At 37.4% G+C, this 19,462-nt stretch overlaps 1 protein-coding gene across 1 annotated transcript in view; it reads left to right on the top strand.

The window, feature by feature from the left end:
- The window catches only part of MORC1 (MORC family CW-type zinc finger 1), a 154,328-nt gene that overhangs the window by 64,356 nt on the left and 70,510 nt on the right, over positions 1–19,462 (top strand). Inside the window, exon 14 of the mRNA XM_053663122.1 lies at positions 1,854–2,008. Coding sequence (XP_053519097.1) covers positions 1,854–2,008 — 155 coding nt within the window. The remainder of the gene's footprint in view (positions 1–1,853; positions 2,009–19,462) is intronic.

Raw genomic sequence — 19,462 nt, 5'->3', positions numbered from 1 at the left:
TATTTTTAACACTACAGCTTATTTGAATTCTAGAGCAAGGCATTCTGGTGCTTTCCCAATGGTCTGAAACTTCACCGGCTGCTTTCATGAATTATGTAGAGTCCTGAAAGGAGATTATAGAAGGCACAGACTTGGACAAGACAACTGTGACCAGTGGAATGGCTTAGGGGAAATTTTTTTCATCTTGCTTTCTCACTCTTAAAGATTTATCAATTCATTCATATGTTCATTTAACGAGCGCTTGTATTGGAATATCATGTGTGCCAAGCATTGTACTAAACTCTGCAGACAAGATGCTGAAGACCTACTGCCATTTGCTAAGGAACTTATAGTCCAGTCAAAGGGATGAGTGTGTAAATATATACTTTTTATTGTGTGGATACAGCAAGAATGATCTCTGAAAATATAAACTAGTTTCAGACCCCACTGCATGCCTTGCTTCAAACCCCAGTGCATGTAGAATAGAACTACTTACCATGGTCTTCCAGTGACCTGGTCTTTACTTGGCTCTTTGACACCCCCTGCCCCACCCATACCCACCCTCTCTCTGAATTTCTCTCACACCAGCAGGCTTCCTGTTCCTCAGACATCCTAAACTTGCTCCTGCCCTGTGGGCTTGACACTTGCTATTTCCTCTACCTAGAACCTTCTGTCTTTAGTGCATACTGCTGGTCCTAGCATGTCACTGAGGCACTAGCTCTAAAGTCCCCTCCCAGGAAGGTCTTCCTGGATCTAAATAAAATCAGCCCCTGCCATGACCCCACCGCCACAATCTGTCACTTTTTTTTTTACATATTACATATTTATTTTCTTCATCTTACTTATCACCATCTGAAATGATCTTGTACATTTATCCATTTACTAGCATCATGCCTTGTCACCCTTCAGTAGAAGAGAAGCTTCATAAGCAGAGACACTGTCTTTCTGTTTGTTGCTATATTCCTAGTTTCTGAAATAGGGCCGGGTGCTCAGCTGGAATGAATGAATGAATGAGTTGTGAATATATATATGCTAGAGGCAAACATCAGGTGCAAAAAGACCACTTAGGAGGAGCAATAAACCAAACCAGTCAGGCTTCCTGGGAGAAATGATGCCCTAATTTAGACTTACAGAATGAATAGTGAAGGGGGGGCAGTGTGGGAGGTGAAGGTACTTGATAGGCATGGGCCCCAAATTGGGAAGGCTTGATTTGTACACCATCCCAAGGGCATTGGATTGGCCCTGAAGAGTTAGAGTCCAGATACTCTTTCCCCAAACAGAGTATATCTCTAAGTTGAATATCCTAGTTATTGTGCATACATCACAAGCTGCTAAGAATATGGGGAAAAAATTACATTTATCCATCAGGTTAACAGGCAGCTGCCTATTACTATCAGGAATAATCCAACCCTTACATTGCCTTAGTAGAACTCATTGAACACCCTGTGGACCTTTGCATTGATGAGGAGAAATCCAGCTTGGCACATGAAATGAGGATGAAGACAGTGACTCTCTAGCCAGTTTCATTAAAAGGATCATGTCAGTTTCTTGCAGCAAGGCATTGTTAGCGGTGTTTAATGCTAAGAGACCTCCTCTTTCTACCCCCAGCCTGACTCCCCATGTAAGGCGATAGGTTTGGGGAAGGAGGCATATTAATTCAGTAATGATGTACTAAAGCCCAAACATACCTGGGATCATCATAGATTTATGTAACAAGACACCATTGTAAAATAACTTGTTAAACTTTGGCATGGTTCAGACCAAGTGAACACATTTATTTTTGAAAATATTGATTTCAAAATACTGGGTATATTTGCTTTGACTTTTTCTCCTTAGCTAACTTTCACAAAATTTATGTGTATTTATTCTCCCAGACTTGGTGCAGGCATAGTTGGAATTGTTAATGTACCCTTGGAGATCATGGAACCATCACACAATAAGCAAGAATTTCTCAATGTCCAAGAATATAACCATCTTCTAAAAGTCATGGGACAATTCTTGGTCCAGTACTGTAAGGACACTGGGATCAGTGAGTATTCAATAGTTACAGTAAGAGGTGCTTAAAGGGGATCAATTTGTGTGATTCCTTTAAGCCAAAATGATTGCACTGATTCAGGTCACCACTAACCCAAAACCCTGGAAGAGAGCTCCTGACTTAAAAACATGAGGGAGCCCTGGCCTGTGTGGCTCAGTTGGTTGGGCATTGTCCAGCAAACTGAAAGATTGTGGGTTCGATTACGGGTCAGGGCACGTGCCTGGATTCTGGGTTCAGTCCCCAGTTGGGGCACATGCAGGAGACAATCAATGATGATTTTTCTCTCACGTTGATGTTTCTCTCCCTCTCTTTCTCCCTCCCCCTTTCTCTAGAAGCAATAAAAGAGCCAGTCCCAGAATATTCCTAGAATATCATGCAAAAAAATTAAGCAACAGATTACAATTGTACTTGGAGGGCACTCAGCAGCATGAAGTGGCAGCTGATCATGGAGGAAGTTTGCTCCAGATAGGCCGAGAAACCACGACGGGGCATCTGAGGCTTTACCGTGTTAAGAGCGCACAGCCCATCTAGCTCTGAGTAGTTCCTACAGCATTGTTTTTTAAAATTTTTGTTCAAGTACAGTTTTCTGTCTTTTACTCCCATCCCAGCCCACCCCCCTAGTGCTCCCCACCTCCCGCCCATTCCCCCACCCTGCCTTAGTTTTTTTTTGTCCATGTGTCCTTTATACTTGTTCCTGTGAATCCTTCCCCTCCCCTCTCCCCTCTGGTCCCTGTCAGGCTGTTCTGTATTTCAGTGTCTTTGGTCATATTTTGCTTGCTTGTTTGTTTTGTTGTTTATGTTCCTGTTAAAGGTGAGATTATTTGGTATTTGTCTTTCACTGTCTGCCTTATTTCACTCAGCATAATGCTTTCCAGTTCTATCCATGCTGTTGCAAACAGTGGGAGCTTCTTCTTTCTTTCTGCTGCATAGAATTCCATTATGTAAATGTACCATAGTTTTTGGATCCATTCATTTACTGATGGGCACTTAGGTTGCTCCTAACTTTTGGCTATTGTGAATTGTGCTATGAACATTGGTGTGCATAGGTTCTTTTGGATTGGTGTTTCAGGGTTCCACTCCTAGCAGTGGAATTGCTGGGTCAAAAGGCAGATTCATTTTTCATTTTCTTAGAAAATTCCATACTGTTTTTCATAGTGGTTGTACCAGTCTGCAGTCCTACCAAATATGGATTAGGGTCCCCTTTTTTCTGCACCCTCTCCAACACTTGTTGTTTGTTGCTTTGTTTATGATGGCCATTCTGACTGGTGTAAAGTGGTATCTCATTGTGGTTTTAATTTGCATCTCTCTGATAGCTAGTGATATTGAGCATCTTTTCATGTGTCTCTGGATCCTCTGTATGCCTTCCTTGGAGAAGTGTCTGTTCAAGTCCTTTGCCCATTTTTTAATTGGATTGCTTCTCTTCATAGAGTGGAGTTGTGTAAGTTCTTTGTATATTTTGGAGATTAAACCTTTGTCTGAGGTATCATTGGCAAATATGTTTTCCCAAACAGTTGGTTCTCTTTTTATCTTAATACTGTTTTCTTTAGCCATGCAGAAGCTTTTAATTTTGATGAGATCCCATTTGTTTATTCTTTCCTTTATATTCCTGGCTCTAGGGGACATATTGGTAAAAATGTTGCTGTGTGAAATATCTGAGATTTTCTTGCTTATGTTCTCCTCTAGGACTTTAATGGTGTCACAGCTTATATTTAAGTCTTTTATCCACCTTGAATTTATTTTGGTGTATGGTGTAAGTTAGTGCTGAAGTTTCATTTTTTTGCAGGTAGTTGTCCAGGTCTCCCAACACCATTTGTTGAAGAGGCTATCTTCACTCCATTTTATGTTACTGCCCCTTTGTTGAATATTAGTTGCCCATTTATTGGGTTTATTTCTGGGCTCTCTGTTCTGTTTCATTGGTCTATGTGCCTGTTTTTATGCCAGTACCAGGCTGTTTTGTTTACAGTGGTCTTGTAATACAGTTTGGTATCAGGTATTCCCTCCTACTTTGTTCTTCTTTCTCAAAATTGCAGCTGCTATTCGGGGTCATTTATGGTTCCATATAAATTTTTGAAGTGTTTATTCTATGTCTGTGAAATATGCCATTGGTACTTTAATAGGTATTGCATTGAATCTGTAAATTGGTTTGGGTAGTATGGACATTTTGCTGATGTTAATTCTTCCAATCCATGAACACGGTATATGTTTCCATTTGTTTGTGTCTTCCCTGATTTCTTTCTTCAGTGTTGTGTAGTTTTCTGTATATAGGTCTTTTACCTCCTTAGTTAGGTTTATTCCCAGATATTTTATTTTTCTTTTTGCTATATCAAATGGTATTTTTTTCTTGATTTCTGCTTCTGCTGTTTCATTGTTAGTATACAAAAATGCCTTTGATTTCTGGATATTGACTTTGTAACCCGCTGTTTTGCCAAATTCATTAATTAGTTCGAGCAGTTTTTGGGTAGAGTCTATAGGATTTTCCATGTACGCTATCATGTCATTTGCAAACAATGACAGTTTTGTTTCCTCCTTTCCAATTTGGATGCCTTTTATTTTATTTTCTTGTCTGATCACCCTACAGCATTGTTATATCATGCCATAGAATAATCATTGTAGTCCCTGGATAATTGTAGATATTTTAAACTTTGTTTTGAATATGTTAATTCCAGAAGGACTTTGATTTAAAAAAATCACTAGAATAATTATATTTGGAAACTTAAAAAGATAAACTTCAGTTATCTGGAAAATTTGAATTGTTCAGATCACTTTACACTCCAGAGACACCTGGACAATGAAGTGGTATGCTGTGTATTAATTAAATCAACTTCCCGTAACCTCTGCAGACACAAGGCTTCATTTATGGAAAGAAATAGTCTACTGTGTGTTTGTTCAATGATATGCACGATGTATGTATAATTCATGCGTATCAAAATATATGTCTCTACCCTTGAGACAACTTAAGTCTTATTATTCTTCCTCTTGAGGTTGAAACGTGAGAATATTTTCTTTTCTTTTATACACATTCTGCTTGGTCCTAAAATTTTCTCATACCAGTGAAACAGGAAGTAGTGCAAGAACTCAGGGGAAAAATAAAAGTGAGAATGAAGTTGAGGGCACAGATTTCCTGCCAAAGCTGGGTTTTCATGTCTTTCTCTAACACCTGCTCAGAGTGTGGTCTGTGGACCAACATCCCTAGCTGAAAACTTGTTAGAAATTCAGAATGCTAGGCCGCACCCCAGACTGTTGTAGACTGCTCTGCCTGGTTCTAAGAATTATATCTCAATCAATCCCTTGTGGCTAAGGGCTCTGGAATGTGAGCCACAGGAGACAAAGCTTGTCTCTGGTAGCGAATGTTTTCTCAGTTTCCTCTCCCTGCCCCCAAAGCTTGGTCGGAAGTCAATGACGGGCAAGACCCCTCACAGTGGGGAGCAACCTAAGCCAGACTCAACCACTTGGGAGGCCTTCATGGAAGGACTCAGAGGGCTGTAACAAAGAGCAATGGACTCTCGCCCCCTGGCTGTGACATAGCCCAAGTCCCCATGTTCTTTGGGAGAAGCGCTTCCTGGCTCTAATCCCCTTAAGCCTGAATACCTGATGGGGAGAGGTGCAGCTCCTTGCCTTGCTAGAGCGTGTCCTGGGGAAAAATCTGGCATCACAAAGACTTGCTGATAAACCTGTGAAATCTGCTCTGCTGAGTGCTTTCATTCATATGTTAAGAGCAGGAAACCCTAAAACTCTGTTCCTGACAGACTCTGACTCATACTAAGCCCTCAGATTTCTTTGAAATGTTATCTACTGTTTGGTCCTTGCCACCTTGTGTTCCTGCGTATTACAACCCAATAAAAGGCCCTGGAGGAAGGGGCTTGAGGCCTTTTTCCCCTGAGAAACTGGCCACTGCTCACGGCCTTTTTCCTCTGGGAAAATGGCCACTTCTCCTCCCCAAGCAGATCATGTCCTAGTCATGTTTAGTCTCATCTGTAGCAGCCGGGGGGACTTTCGAGGAAAGTTGCCCCCACACCAGACCTCCTGGACTCAAATCTGTATGTTAGCAAGATCTCCAGGTGATCCATGTGCTGCTCTTCCAAGTTTGAGAAGTACTGGTCTGAATGTAGTTTTTGCTTAGCACAGGCATATTCTTTTCACACGTAGTTTTTTCTCAGACATGTGTGAAGTTATTATACTAAACATAGGAATGACTACATTATTTGACTGGTTTACTGAAAGCTGTAGAAAGCATAAGAATACACAGAGTGGGGTAAAAATCAAGCACCTAGCTTCTGGTCTTTAATGCCTGCATAATGTGGTACACAAGGAAAATGTTAAGCATTCGAAAATTGTGTAACTTCTGATATTTTCTTTGTAACCTCTGTCTTGTTTTCCTCATCCTTAGAATAAGGAATTAAGTCTTTGAAAGAGTTAGACATTAAGTTTAAAGGAGACAGGAGTTACCTCCATCCAGGTCACACCTACACTCAGCATAGCCGTACTCAGTCCTGTGTGGGGAGCACCCTTGAGGCTCCTTTGCCAGCCCCCCAACACAGTCACACTCACTCCCGAAGGGTATCACTTGCCCTTCTCCCTGTGTAACTCCCTTCCCCTCTCTTATCTACCTAGTATTTTTTCAAAACCTCCTCAGTGGATGTAGTAAAATTCAAAACAAATGTTACATTTGTATTTTAATTATTACTTGTTAATACAGTCATCCCTCGCTATATCACGATTCACTTATTGTGGCTTCACTGTGCCCGTGATACAGTGAAGCTGCAACAGGTGAACCATGATGTACGAGGGATGACTGTGTTCTTCACTGGTGAGTACTTATATAGAATTTTATGTGTTGTTAAAATTACGGAGGTTTAAGAGTGTAGAAAGTGTTTAAGAGCATATGAAGTGTTTATAAGAGGGTGGGAAAGGTTAATAAGAGAGTGGGAAAGGTTTGTAGGAGTGTGGGAAGGGTTTATAAAGTTTTAAAATACATATAAATAAAATAAATATAACGCCGATACTTTGTGAATTTTTGCCTATTGCAGGGGTCTCTGGAATGTAACTCTCAAGATAAGTGAGGGATCACTGTAACATATCCTTTTCCTAATTCCATATTTACCTATGAATTGATTTCGGTCTAGAGGGTACTCTCACAAAAGATGTTGCTCTAGAAGGAAGGCAGAGTGGAGAAAAGATAGTGAGCATGTGTGTTTGTTCACATCTCTCACAACTTCACCCCAGAACTTCATTATCAAGGTGAACCTAGTAATCAAGGTCAGAATTGGTAGTCTCCAGAACTCTGCTGAGGACACTGACCTTCAAGGTCTTTGCTTATTAGTTCCCACAGAAACAACCAAAGTGTCAGGAAATGTTTGCCTCATACTTAGAAAGCCAGTATTACAGGACACACAATTTTAATGAAAAGTAGGTTGGGTAGGCTTTTTGCCTTATAAATAAAAGATGCAATCTTTGTATTTGCTGTAAATCTGTTCTGTTTCTGTGGAAAATTGGGCCCTTGTAAAAAAAATTGAATTGGCAGAAAGGGAAATGGAGAGGTAATAACTTTGTGTCATTTATCAAATCTGCATTTCCTTGTGGCACAGCTCATGCTAAGAATCTCAAATACTTATTTTTTTGTCTCTGAGTCTTACCTCACCTCATTGTCTGCTTCTGTGTTTTCTGAAGTTTTATGCATCCTTACAGTAAAATAGAAATATTAACCATCACTTTTTGGAGTTTGGACAGAAGGAGAAGTGAAAGAGAGAAACATCAAATGAGATTTGAGGTTGAACAGAAGCAATTATGTAGAAACTTATTACTAAACTTTTCCAAAATGGATCAGAATATGGCTGATGTACTAAAATGAATATATGACATAATAAGCATAACCTTTCAGAGGTTATCAGTCAGGTTGCCAAGGAGGCTAAAAATCATTTAATACAGTCACCCCCCATGCTTTGTCCCCTCTATCTCCCCCACCTGTGCCCCAGGCAAGTGGGCCGCCATTTGAAATGGCCTGAGTGAGGGCCTGCCATGAAAGAAAAGTTGCTACTTCTTCAGGCAGCCTGTGACTGTTTATACAACTGTATTAAAAATACATTGTCATATTATAGTCAAATCTATTTCTCATGTATTCTTTTTTTCATTCACCTGTGGTAGGCACGAGTGTAACAGGACTAACAAATTAGACACTGTCCACCCTCTCTGGGAATTAACACTCCAGCAGAGCTAATATGATTTGGCAATTAGAAGTAGGATTGGTGTCCCACAGAGGAGTGCTGAGGAAGCTGGTGATCGGGGCTCACAGGCTGGAGGCCACAGTGGGTCTCCCCTAAGAAGTGATGTTCCCTAAAGGACGGAGAGGAGTTAGGCAGCCCAATTTGATTCTTCCTCCCAGGGGCCATGAATGATTACCCTCCAGATATTCGAAGACAAGTGTTCTGTCTCTCTCCAGTCTTGTTTTATTCTAATACTTCCAGGTGTATTGTCATTTTTCATTTAACATGGCATTAAATATATTCACCAACTTAACATTATACTTTATAAAGTATGTCACCTAGAAACAAAAATTCCAGATGAAACCTGAAAAAACTAGAATAAAATAGGATAATCATCTCTTTCTCTCAAGAAGTTATAATTCTATTGACACTGCCTAATATAGAAACTCTCAATAAGCACATTACTGATGCTCAGCATCTTTATTACTAATTAAAATTCTTAATAAAAATTTTAATGTGCATTCTTGTTAAGTCATAATTTTCTTGTATTTTTCTGGTGTTTTTGGACCCTCATGTAGAATCATACATTTATTCTATTAAATTTTATCACCTTATTGGGCCCATCCTTTCAGTTTGTCAAGACCTTTTGGGAAATTTAATGTTGATTTCTAACTAATGTGCTAGTTTTCCAGAGATGTTAAGTTTGGCCACTATTTTCTCTATGATTTCATTTAAATCCTGTTTTACAGGACCAGCGAAATCAAGCCCCTAGCCCTCCACTGGTGAGGTCCACGGAGGTAGGAATGGGACACTGGTGAGGACAATGAACCAGTTACAAATTGTCCTACTTGTGCCATCACCTAACCCATTTCAACTTCTCAGTTTGCGTATAATTTTTAAAGTGAAGGATATTACCGTCTAGATTATCTAAAAAGTAGATAATGCTTTATGTCTTAGCTTGGGCTGCTATAACAAAGGCCTATAAACCGGTGGTTTAGGAACAACATGAGTTTACTTCTCACAGTTCTGGAGACTGCAAGTCCAAGAACAGGGTGCCGGCGTGGTTGCGTCCTGATGCAGGCTCTCTTTTGGTTGTTGATATCTTGCTGTGTGTATCCTCCTGTTGTGGAAAGAGAGTGAGCTGGCTCTCTGGCCTCTTCCTATAAGGCACTAATCCATTCAAGAGCTCCACTCTCTTGACCTAATTACCTCCCAAAGGCCCCACCTCCAAATACCATCACAGTGAGAACTGGTAAGTTTCAACATATGAATTTTGAGGGAGAACATTCAGTTCAGAACACTCTAGTAGCTCTATGTGGCTAATTGCTCACAACAAAATTTTGTTTACCTTGTGATGAACTTTAGTGTCTAAGATCTTAGAAAGCTACTACAAAAAATGAAATGCATTTCACCTAGGGATATACATTGAGTGAGAAGGTCTATGTAAAATATTAAAAGGTGAGACTATGAGACAAGTTTACATGAAGGTATAGGCCCAAAACAGTTCATATTTCCTTTTTATTAGTTGTGAATTTTATATATGCTACTTTATTTCTTTAATATTATTTTTAATATTATATTTTGTTTTATTTATTTATTTTTTCACCTGAGGATATGCTTAATGCTAAAGAGAGAGGAAGGGAGAGGGAGAGCGAGAGAAACATCAATGTGACAGAGAAACATGGATTGGTTGTCACCCACACGGGCCCTGACCAGGGATCAGATCTGCAACTAGGTATGTTCCCTGACCAGAATTAGACCCACAGCCTTTTGGTGTATGGGACAGTGCTCCAACCAACTTGAGCCACTCGGCCAGGGCTATTTTAAAATATTTTTTATGGTGTTATGGGCTGAATTGTGTCTTCCCTGAATTTATATGTTTTAGTCCTAATGCCCAGTACCTCAGAATGTGATTATTTTTGGAGATGGGATCTTTAAGGAGGTAATTAATTTTACATGAGGCCATTCGAGTGGCATTGGACTGGTGTTCTTAGAAGAAGAAGGATTTGTATGCAAAAAAACACACCAGCAATGGGTGTGCACAGAGAAGAGACCATGTAAGGACAGTGTGGCCATCTGGGAGCCAAGGAAAGAGGCCTTACCAAAAAACCAAACACGAACGGATACCTTGATCTTGGATTTCTATCCTTTCAAACTGCGAAAAAATTAATTTCTGTTGTTTACATCACCCTGTCTGTGGTATTTTGTTATGCAGCCCTGGCAAACTAATATATGTGGGAAATTGCAAAATTAGGCAGAATTACAAAGAATATCATCATAATGAAACTCATAAACCCATCATCCACCCTCAACAGTGATCACCTCCTGAGCACTTGGTTTCATCCATATTTCCATCTGTCCCTCCACAACTTAATTATTAAGGAAATTCCAAAAACTATATAATTATATGTATTTTGGCTTATATCTATAAAAGAAAAACACTGTTTAAAAACATAGCTGTGGTATAAATATTACACCTAAAATTATTAATACTTTCTTAATATCACTAAATATCTAGTTTATTGCTTACATTTCTAATGACTTGTTATAATTTATATCCTTTCTCACCCATCTCCATATTTCCTTTTCTCTCTTGTTTTTGTTGCTATTTATTTATAGGAAAAACTGGGTTGGTTGTCTTACAGTTTTTATAGTGTAAATTTTGCTCACTGCATTATGGGGTATAGTTTTACAGATTCTTGCATTCTATTTATTTTTCTGTAAATGGTAGAATCCAGCAGTTTGACCAATGTCAGGGTTTTTTTGGCAAGGTGCTTCCTGGGTAGTAGCGTGTTCTTCCATGGGGAGGCATACATTGTTCGATTGTCTCACTTTTAATTATGCTAACAGTTAATGACGAGTGCTCAGATCCCTGAGGAGTTCCAAAACCTTATATTCTGTGTCTGTCGTATTTCACTGTTTACTAACTAATGTTTCTGTAAAGAAAAACTGCCTTTGTCTACCATTTGGTTGCCTACATTGTAGGTAGTTTTACTATTTCACAGATGCAACACCAGACCTCTATATACTGTTAAACAAATTGCACTGGGTAAAAGCTTGATGCGAGAGGAATTAGAAGTAAAAATTTGAAAGTGATACAGACATTTTGCCTGATTTATATGGCATAAATATATACTCTGTTTAAAACTGTCACTTAGGCCAGCTCCCTGAAAACAGTGGGGTGGTTCAAGAGTTCATTGGTTGGATTGACTTCTGTTTTAAGAAATCACGTTCTTAGATTTTATCCATTTACACGGCTTTCACCTGGTAATTGAAATTATCACCATTGACAGCACTTATGCTTCCTTTTCTTTCTGATTGTACTTGTTTTATTATCATGATAATGACATTTTTTATGTCTACAATGAAGTTTCTTGCTAAAATACCTCAGAGGATCTTACTCACATATATTGCAAAAAAAAAATACTAAAGGGCTTAGTACCCTTCTTTTGTTTGGAATTAAATACACTTTGTTAGTTTGATTTTTCCCTGCTGTACCAGAAGCAAGACCTTAAAACTCTCCTTATTAGTCTTCTTATGTGTACTTTGGTAGAGAAGATAAGTTATATTTAATAACTCTGAATTTAAAACAATGCAGTTAAGATTAAATATAAGCTGTGTTAACAACAATAAAAATCTTTGACTCTGAAGAATGTAAAGTCAGTTGGCAGAGTCGGTGTACGTGTGCAGTAAGGAGAGTCCTGGTAGAAAGATAAACTACCAACCCAAGAACTGGGGAGACGTAGGTAGTTGAGGAGGCTGTTGCCCATGATAACACAGAACTCTTTATGAATATGCTTCAGATTAGATGATCATGTTATATTTTGATTTCCATATTGTAGAGAGAATGAGAAAAACCATAGTGTGTCCCAAGTAAAACAGCGACAATGGCTGACTGAAAATATAACCTAAAAAAAGAAACAAAGTTATTTCTTCCTGAGAAAAGATTCAGAAGAAACCTCACTCTCCTCAGTTTTGTCACGAGGCCTCTAACCCTCTCTCTGCTAGTCTCCACTGCACAGAAGGATGTGGTTTGAACTGGGAGTCCAGAAGCCCTACGGGACCTCGGAATATGACTACAAGTCCTTGATCCTGCCTACCAATCCTTATCTAAAATGTGGTGGCTCACACATATATACACTACCATTTTTCAAACATGTATAGATGTAGTTGTGGGCACTAAAATATAAAGTCATATAAAAGCATTACTGAATTTATAGTTTTTTTTGTCATCATGCATTTTCTCAGGTCAAGGGGTTGGTGGTTTGGAAATTATTTTGCAGTAAGGAGATCCTCATGGGAAACCTCTGATATGGAGCAGGAGAAAATAATGCTACATTGGCAGATGAAGCAGTGAAGTTGATGCCTAGATCAAGTTGGAGCAACTCAGCATGTTCCTGGAGTTTCGCCGGGAAGCTTACAGTGCTCATGGTAGAGTGGAGAAGTGGAGACATTCTGACCGCAGTTGCCACATACTTCTGCTGTTGACTCTCTCCAGAAAGTGAGACTGGCCCATCCCCACTCTGCCACCCCTGGGGCCAAGAGAAGGCATGAGACTGGAAGCAGCTTCACCACTACTGAAGACATCTGGCCTTGCTTTCCTTGAATTGAAGTGGATGCTTTGGGCCTCTCTCATCTCACGTACACCACAGACTCTTAAGTCATCATGGCAGCTCTCCCCGATAAGCAGTGATTGGCCTCCTGAGCCTTCTCAAGAGTGCGCAGGCCTCACCAACTGATTGGAATTGACACATCACTTGGGACCAGTTTGCCGTCCCTAACCCAGAAGCTCTGTCGAGAATATAGATGGTGAATGATCACACTGTGGACCAGCTTAGGGAAGGCTTACCCAAAAATGAGAGGCTAATGACAAACAGGGCAACATTCAACAGAGAAGGAGGCATGATTTTCAGTCCCCTGAGAATGGACATGTAGTTTCCAGCTCAGGAGATTTTTAAAAAATGGAATATAATAATTTATTTAGATGCAGAATTACCTGAAGGCAGGAACCTGATTTAAATCCCTTTTCTAGCTTGTTCTTTTCCTGGTGCAGTGATTTCATAAACTGTTTTGGGATTCCTAATTTTTATTGAAATCATCAGAGCTTTGCTTTAGTAGTTTATTACCAAATTTTATTGCTTTTCCCTTTGGGTAGTTGACTTCCTGGATGTCATTATACATTCCATGAACAGATAGGAAACTGACATCTAGGATGGTGTTACATTTCTCTGATTTTTCAGAGGCAAAATCTGTGTCATCTGCTTTTTTAGTTACTGGTTTTGACAAATTTTTATTAAGTTATTGCAGTATTTTACATGATTTCTTCCTGGTTTTAAGAGGCTCCTAAAAATTAATCAGATGAATTTAAAGATTAGAAACCTTCTGAATTAACTACTCCATACATAGAAATAGTCACAATTTTTCTCAGATGCTTCTTCTAGAAATTAAGACTTTAATTCTATGTGCATTAATTCCTGGTTTTTCTATTAATTTAATAAGCTTGTTGATTATTCAAATGAAAGTCTGAGATACATATTCTTTAAAATTTTTTTCTCACATGTTTTATTGTCGTTTAAGTACATTTGTCTCCATTTGCCCCTGCCACTCCCCCCTCACCAGCCATCCTGACTTCCCACCCTTGATCCTACCCCACTTTGGTTTTGTCCGTGTGTTCTTTGTACATGTTCCTGAAAACCCTTCCCTCTTTCTCCCCATTACTGCCTCTCACCTTTAATACTTTTTTATTAAAAAATTGAGATATATTTTATTCTTTTAAAAAAAGTTTATTTATTTTTAGAAGGGAAGGGAAAGAGGAAGAGAGGGAGAGAAGCATCAGTGTGGGGTTGCCTCTTGCATGTCCCCTACTGGAGACCTGACTTGTAACCCAGACATGTGCCCTGGGAATCAAACCAGCTGTCCATTGGTTTGTTGGCTGGCACTCAATCCACAGGGCCACATTAGCCAGGGCTATTCTTTAATAATTTTAAATGTTTCTGTGTACTCAGCTTTAACTGTTTATGAATTTTTAAATCAGAATTTTAGAATCAGAATACCTTGAGGACATTGAAATAATGTAATTTTATAATTATAGATATGGGTTACTTACATAGTTCTCTTCATGAATATTTCATATACGTTTTTAAAAATCAAGTGCTTTTTCAAGTTTTAAACCTTTACCTTTTGCTCTTAATTAATTTCTGGATAAAAGGGCAATTTTAAAACCATCATTAAAGCATATTAACAGAAACATAAGTTATTAAAACCATATATTTTAAAACATCCATAATTATAGGTATATAATGGATTCTAGCAGTCAAGACCAACCTGATATGATAAATTATTATTATTACTTTACTGTTTCTTGCCAGACTAGGATAGGCACGAACTTTTTTCTTGCTTTATTGGAGTATAATTGACAAAAAATTAATGGTATATACTGACAGTGTTCAATGTGATGGTTTGATATATACTGTGAAATGCTTGCCACAATCAAGTTGACCAACATATTCACCTTTTTGTGTGTGTGGGTGAGAATGCTTAAGATCTACTCTCAGCAAATTTCAAGCATACAATATAGTTTTATTAACTAGTCATCATCCCGTACATTAGAGCCTCAGAACTTATTTATCTTATAACTGAAAGTTTGTGTCCTCTGGCCAACATCTCCCCATTTCCGCTTCCCCACAGCTATTGACAACCACCATTCTACTCTCTTTCTCTGGAGCATGTAGTGGTTCTGTTTTTAATTTTTTGAGGGGCCTTCATACTGTGTTTCATATGGTTGTACCAATTTACTTTCCCACCAACAGTGTGCAGGGTTTACCTTTACTCTTTATCCTGGCCAATACTTATCTCTCCTCTCTTTGATAATGAGGTGAAATCTCACTGTGGTTTTGAATTGCATTCGATGTTTAACACCCTTTCATGTACCTGATGGGCATTTGTATGTATTTTTGGAAAACTGTTTATTCAGGTTCTTTGCCCACTTATTATTAAAGTATTCATTTTGCTATAGAGTTATGTAAATTCCTTATATATTTTAGCTATTAACCCTTCTCAGATATTTGGTTTTCAAATATTTTTTTCCTTTTCTGTATGTCATCCTTTCATTTTGTTGTTTCTTTTGCTCTGGAGAAATATTTGATATAGTCCCACTTTTTGTTTTGTTTTCCTTTTATTGTGTGTTTTGGCATCATACCCAAAAGTCATCTCCAGGCTCATGTCAAGGAGTGTTCTTCCTAAGCTTTCTTCTAGGAGTTTTATGGTTTCAGGTTTCACACTTTTGTCATTTACCTATTTTAAATTAATTTTTATAAGTGGTGTGAGGTATGGTATTTAATTTCATCGGGGTGTTCAGTTTCATTCTTTTGCATGTGAATATCCAATTTTCCCAACACCATTTATTGAAGAGACTATCTTTTCTCATTGTGTGTTCTTGGCATCTTTGTCAAAGATTAGTCAACCATATGAGAGGGGACCCAAATAATTCCAGAATTTACTTATAAAAAATGGTGTATTTATTCTTACATGCTTAAACTTAAGTCACCTTCAAAGTACTCTCCATGTGATGCAATACACCTATCGAGATGTTTTTTCCACTGCTCAAAACAGTTTTTGAACTTGTCCATTTTGATGCCTTTTAGTGCTTCTGCCATTTTTTTGCTTCACCTCTTCCACATTGCCAAATGTTTTTCTCTAAGGTTTTTTTCAACCAGGGCAACAAAAAATGTCACTTATGGCAAGATCAGGTTAATAGTGAGGATGGGGCATGGGGGGTATGCCATTTGTGGTCAAAAACTGCTGAACACTCAGTGCAGTGAGGCTAGGTGCACTTGTAAATCACCCATCACGAAATGGACAAATGCACTGGACAAATGCATTGGATGAAATGGACAAATCATAAAAAATTCACTAAATCTGAATTCAGCCTCTTACAACAACACTAACTGGTACACTGATTCAGATGTGTTCTTAGAACACTCTCCTAGTGGGGGAAGCCTGTATTACAAGGGGTTTGCTCTCCAAAAGATAATGCAAATGTTTTTTTGTTATGTGTTGGCTTATTTCTAGGCTTTTAATTCTGTTCCACTGATCTATATGTATCTTTTATTTTTTTGCAAATCTCATACTGTTTTGATTACTATAGTTTTATAATGTAGTTTGAAATCAGGGAGTATGATGCATCCAGCTCTACAGTTCTTCAAGATAGCTTTGGCTATTCAAGGTCATTTGTGGGTACATACGAATTTTAGAATTGTTCTTTGGTACTTCTCATATGGAAAAATGCCATATAATGTTCACAGGTATTACATTGACTCTGTAGATTACTTTAAGTAGCATGGACATTAAAAAAATTAGTTCCTTCAGTCTAATAACATAGGATAGCTTTCCATTTATTTGTGTCTTCAATTTCTTTCATTGGTGTCATAGTTTTCAGTGTAGAGGAGGTCTTTCACCTACATGGATAAATTTAATCCTGTATATTTTGTGCTATCTCATGAGATTGCTTCTTAGATTGTTGTTATTGTATGAATTGCAGGTGATTTTTTAGTTGATTTTTGTATCCTGCAATTTTACTGAATGCATGGATTAATTCTAACAGTTTTTTTGTAGAACCTTTAGATTTTCCCTGCATAATAATATCATCTGCAAAGAGAAAATTTTACTTTTTTTCTGAAGCTCTTTATTTCTTTTTCATATCTAATTGCTCATGCCAGGCCTTTCAATACTATATTAATTATAAGTGTCAAGAATGGACCCCCTCCTCTGTTCCTGATCTTGAAGAAAAGCTTTTCGCCATTGAGTATGATGTTAGTTGTGGGCTTGTTATATATGACCTTTGTTATGTTTGAGGTATATTTCTTCTATATGTATATAATTTTTTGAGAGTTTTAATCATTAAAGGGTGTTCAAATATTCTTTCTGCATTTGTTGTGATGACAATATGATTTTTATCCCTCACTCCATTAATATGGTATATCACATTTATTTGTGTATGTTGAACCATCCTTGCATCCAGGGATAAATCCCGCTTGATCATGGTGTATGATCCTTTAATTATGCTGTTGAATTTGATTTGCTTGTATTTCTTTTAGGATTTTTACATCTATGTTCATCAGTGATACTGGTCTGTATTTTCTTTTTACATATTATCCTTATCTGGTTTTGGTATTAGGGTAATGCCGGCCTTGTAAAATGAATTTAGAAGTGTGCCTTCCTCTTCAATTTTTTTCTAAGAGGTCGAGAAGGTTATCATTAACTATTCTTTAAATGTTTGATAGAACTTAACAGTGACACCATCTGGTCTTGAGCTTTTCTTTTTTGAAGATTTTAAATTACTCAGTTTTCTTACTAGTTACAGTTTTTCAGATTTTTTACTTCTTCATAATTCAGTTTTGGAAGTTTGTATGTTTCTATAAATTTACCCATTTCGTGGAGGTTATACAATTTGGGGACATTTAATTGTTCATAGTCACTTGTGGTTATTTGTACTTCTGTGGTATTGGTTATAACATTTCCTCTTTCACCTCTGATTTTATTTAGTCTTCCATCTTTTTTCTATTTAATATAGTTAAGGGTTTGCCAGTTTTGTTTATCTTTTCACAAAGTAGCTTTTAGTTTCATTGTTTTCTGTTGTCTCAGTTTCATTTGTTTCTGCTTTATTTTTGTTAATCTCTTTCTTCTGCTTACTCTGGGCTCACTTTGTTGTTCTTATTTTAGTTCCTTGACGTTTAAAGTTGGGTTGCTTATTTGAGATCTTTTTGTTTTTTTATGTAGGTGTTTATCACTATGAACTTCCCTCTTAGAACTGCTTTTCTTGCATCTGATCAATTTTGGTATGCTTTCTCCATTTTCATTTATTTCAACATAATAAAAAAATTCTATTTTGATTTCTTCTTTGATCCATTGGTTGTTCAGAAGTATGTTGTTTAATTTCCACATATTTGTGAATTTTCCAGCTTTTCTCCTGTGATTAATTTATAGTTATAAGTAACTATACCATATACCATATTTTCAGGAAATATACTTGACATGATTTGAGCCTTTGTAAGTTTGTTAAGACTTGTTTTGTGACCAGTCCTATGGTCTATCCTGGGAACTGTTCCATTTGCATTTGAGAAGAATGTGTATTCTGCTACTATTGGATGAAATATTGTATGTGTGTTAGGTTCATTTGACTTGAAGATGGTTCAAGTCTGTTATGTCCTTTTGATTTTCTTTATGATGTATCCATTTTGAAAGTGAGACAGTGAAGTCCCCTACTATTATTGCATTGCTATTTATTTCTGCTTTTAGATCTGTTAATATTTGCTTACTATTTTTAGGTGCTGTGATATTGGATGCATATATATATTTACAATTATATACTCTTGGTCAGTTGATCTGTTTTTCATTATGTAATAATCTTCTTTGTTTCCTGTTACAGTTTTTGACTTAATATTTTCTCTGTTGTAAGTATAGCTCTTGGTTTCCATTCCCGTGGAATGTATTTTCCTGTCCCTTTACTTGGAGCTTATGTGTACACTTAAAACTGAAGTGAATCTCTTGTAGACAGCATAGAGTTGGGTCTTGTTTTTATCTATCAGCTGCTTTATGTCTCTTTATTGGAGAATTTAATTCATTTACATTAAAGTAATTTTGATAGATAAGGACTCACTATTGCCATCTTACTGTTTTCTAGCTGTTTTGCAGTTCCTTTGTTTCTTTCTCTTTCACTGTCTTTGTATTATGACAGTTTTCTATAGCGTTACGCTTTCACACTACAGAATGTTAATCTTTCTCTTTTGTGTTTCAAACTTATAATTTTATAAGTTTGCTTTGTGGTTACCATGAAGTTTACATAAAACATCTTGTAGTTATAATAGTCTATTTTAAACTTGTAACAATTTAACTTTACATATAAAAACTACCTTTTTACTCTATTTCCCCCACATTTTATACCTTTTTATTTCATACATGTTTTCATACTGTGTATACATTAAGGAATTATCATAGCAATACTTATTTTAATACTTTTGTCTTTTAGAGTTAAACAATTTATATACTTTTACAGTATTAAAGCATTCTCAATTTGACTATATACTTACCTTTACCAGTGAGTTTTATGTTTTTAAGTTTTCAGGTTACTGATCGTGATCCTTTGAGTTCCATTAGTTGAAGTTGCTTTGGCATCTCTGTAAGGCAGATACAGTGGTAGTGAGCTCCCTGAGCTCTAGTTTGTTTGGAAAACTCTTTACCCCTTCGTTTC

This window comes from Artibeus jamaicensis, unplaced genomic scaffold (genome assembly GCF_021234435.1).
Source record: "Artibeus jamaicensis isolate MK-2021 breed Jamaican fruit bat unplaced genomic scaffold, CSHL_Jam_final contig_3126, whole genome shotgun sequence".
NCBI classification, from domain to species: domain Eukaryota; kingdom Metazoa; phylum Chordata; class Mammalia; order Chiroptera; family Phyllostomidae; genus Artibeus; species Artibeus jamaicensis.
Note: the sequence above shows the minus strand (reverse complement) of the source record. Positions and strands in the feature narration are given on the sequence as shown.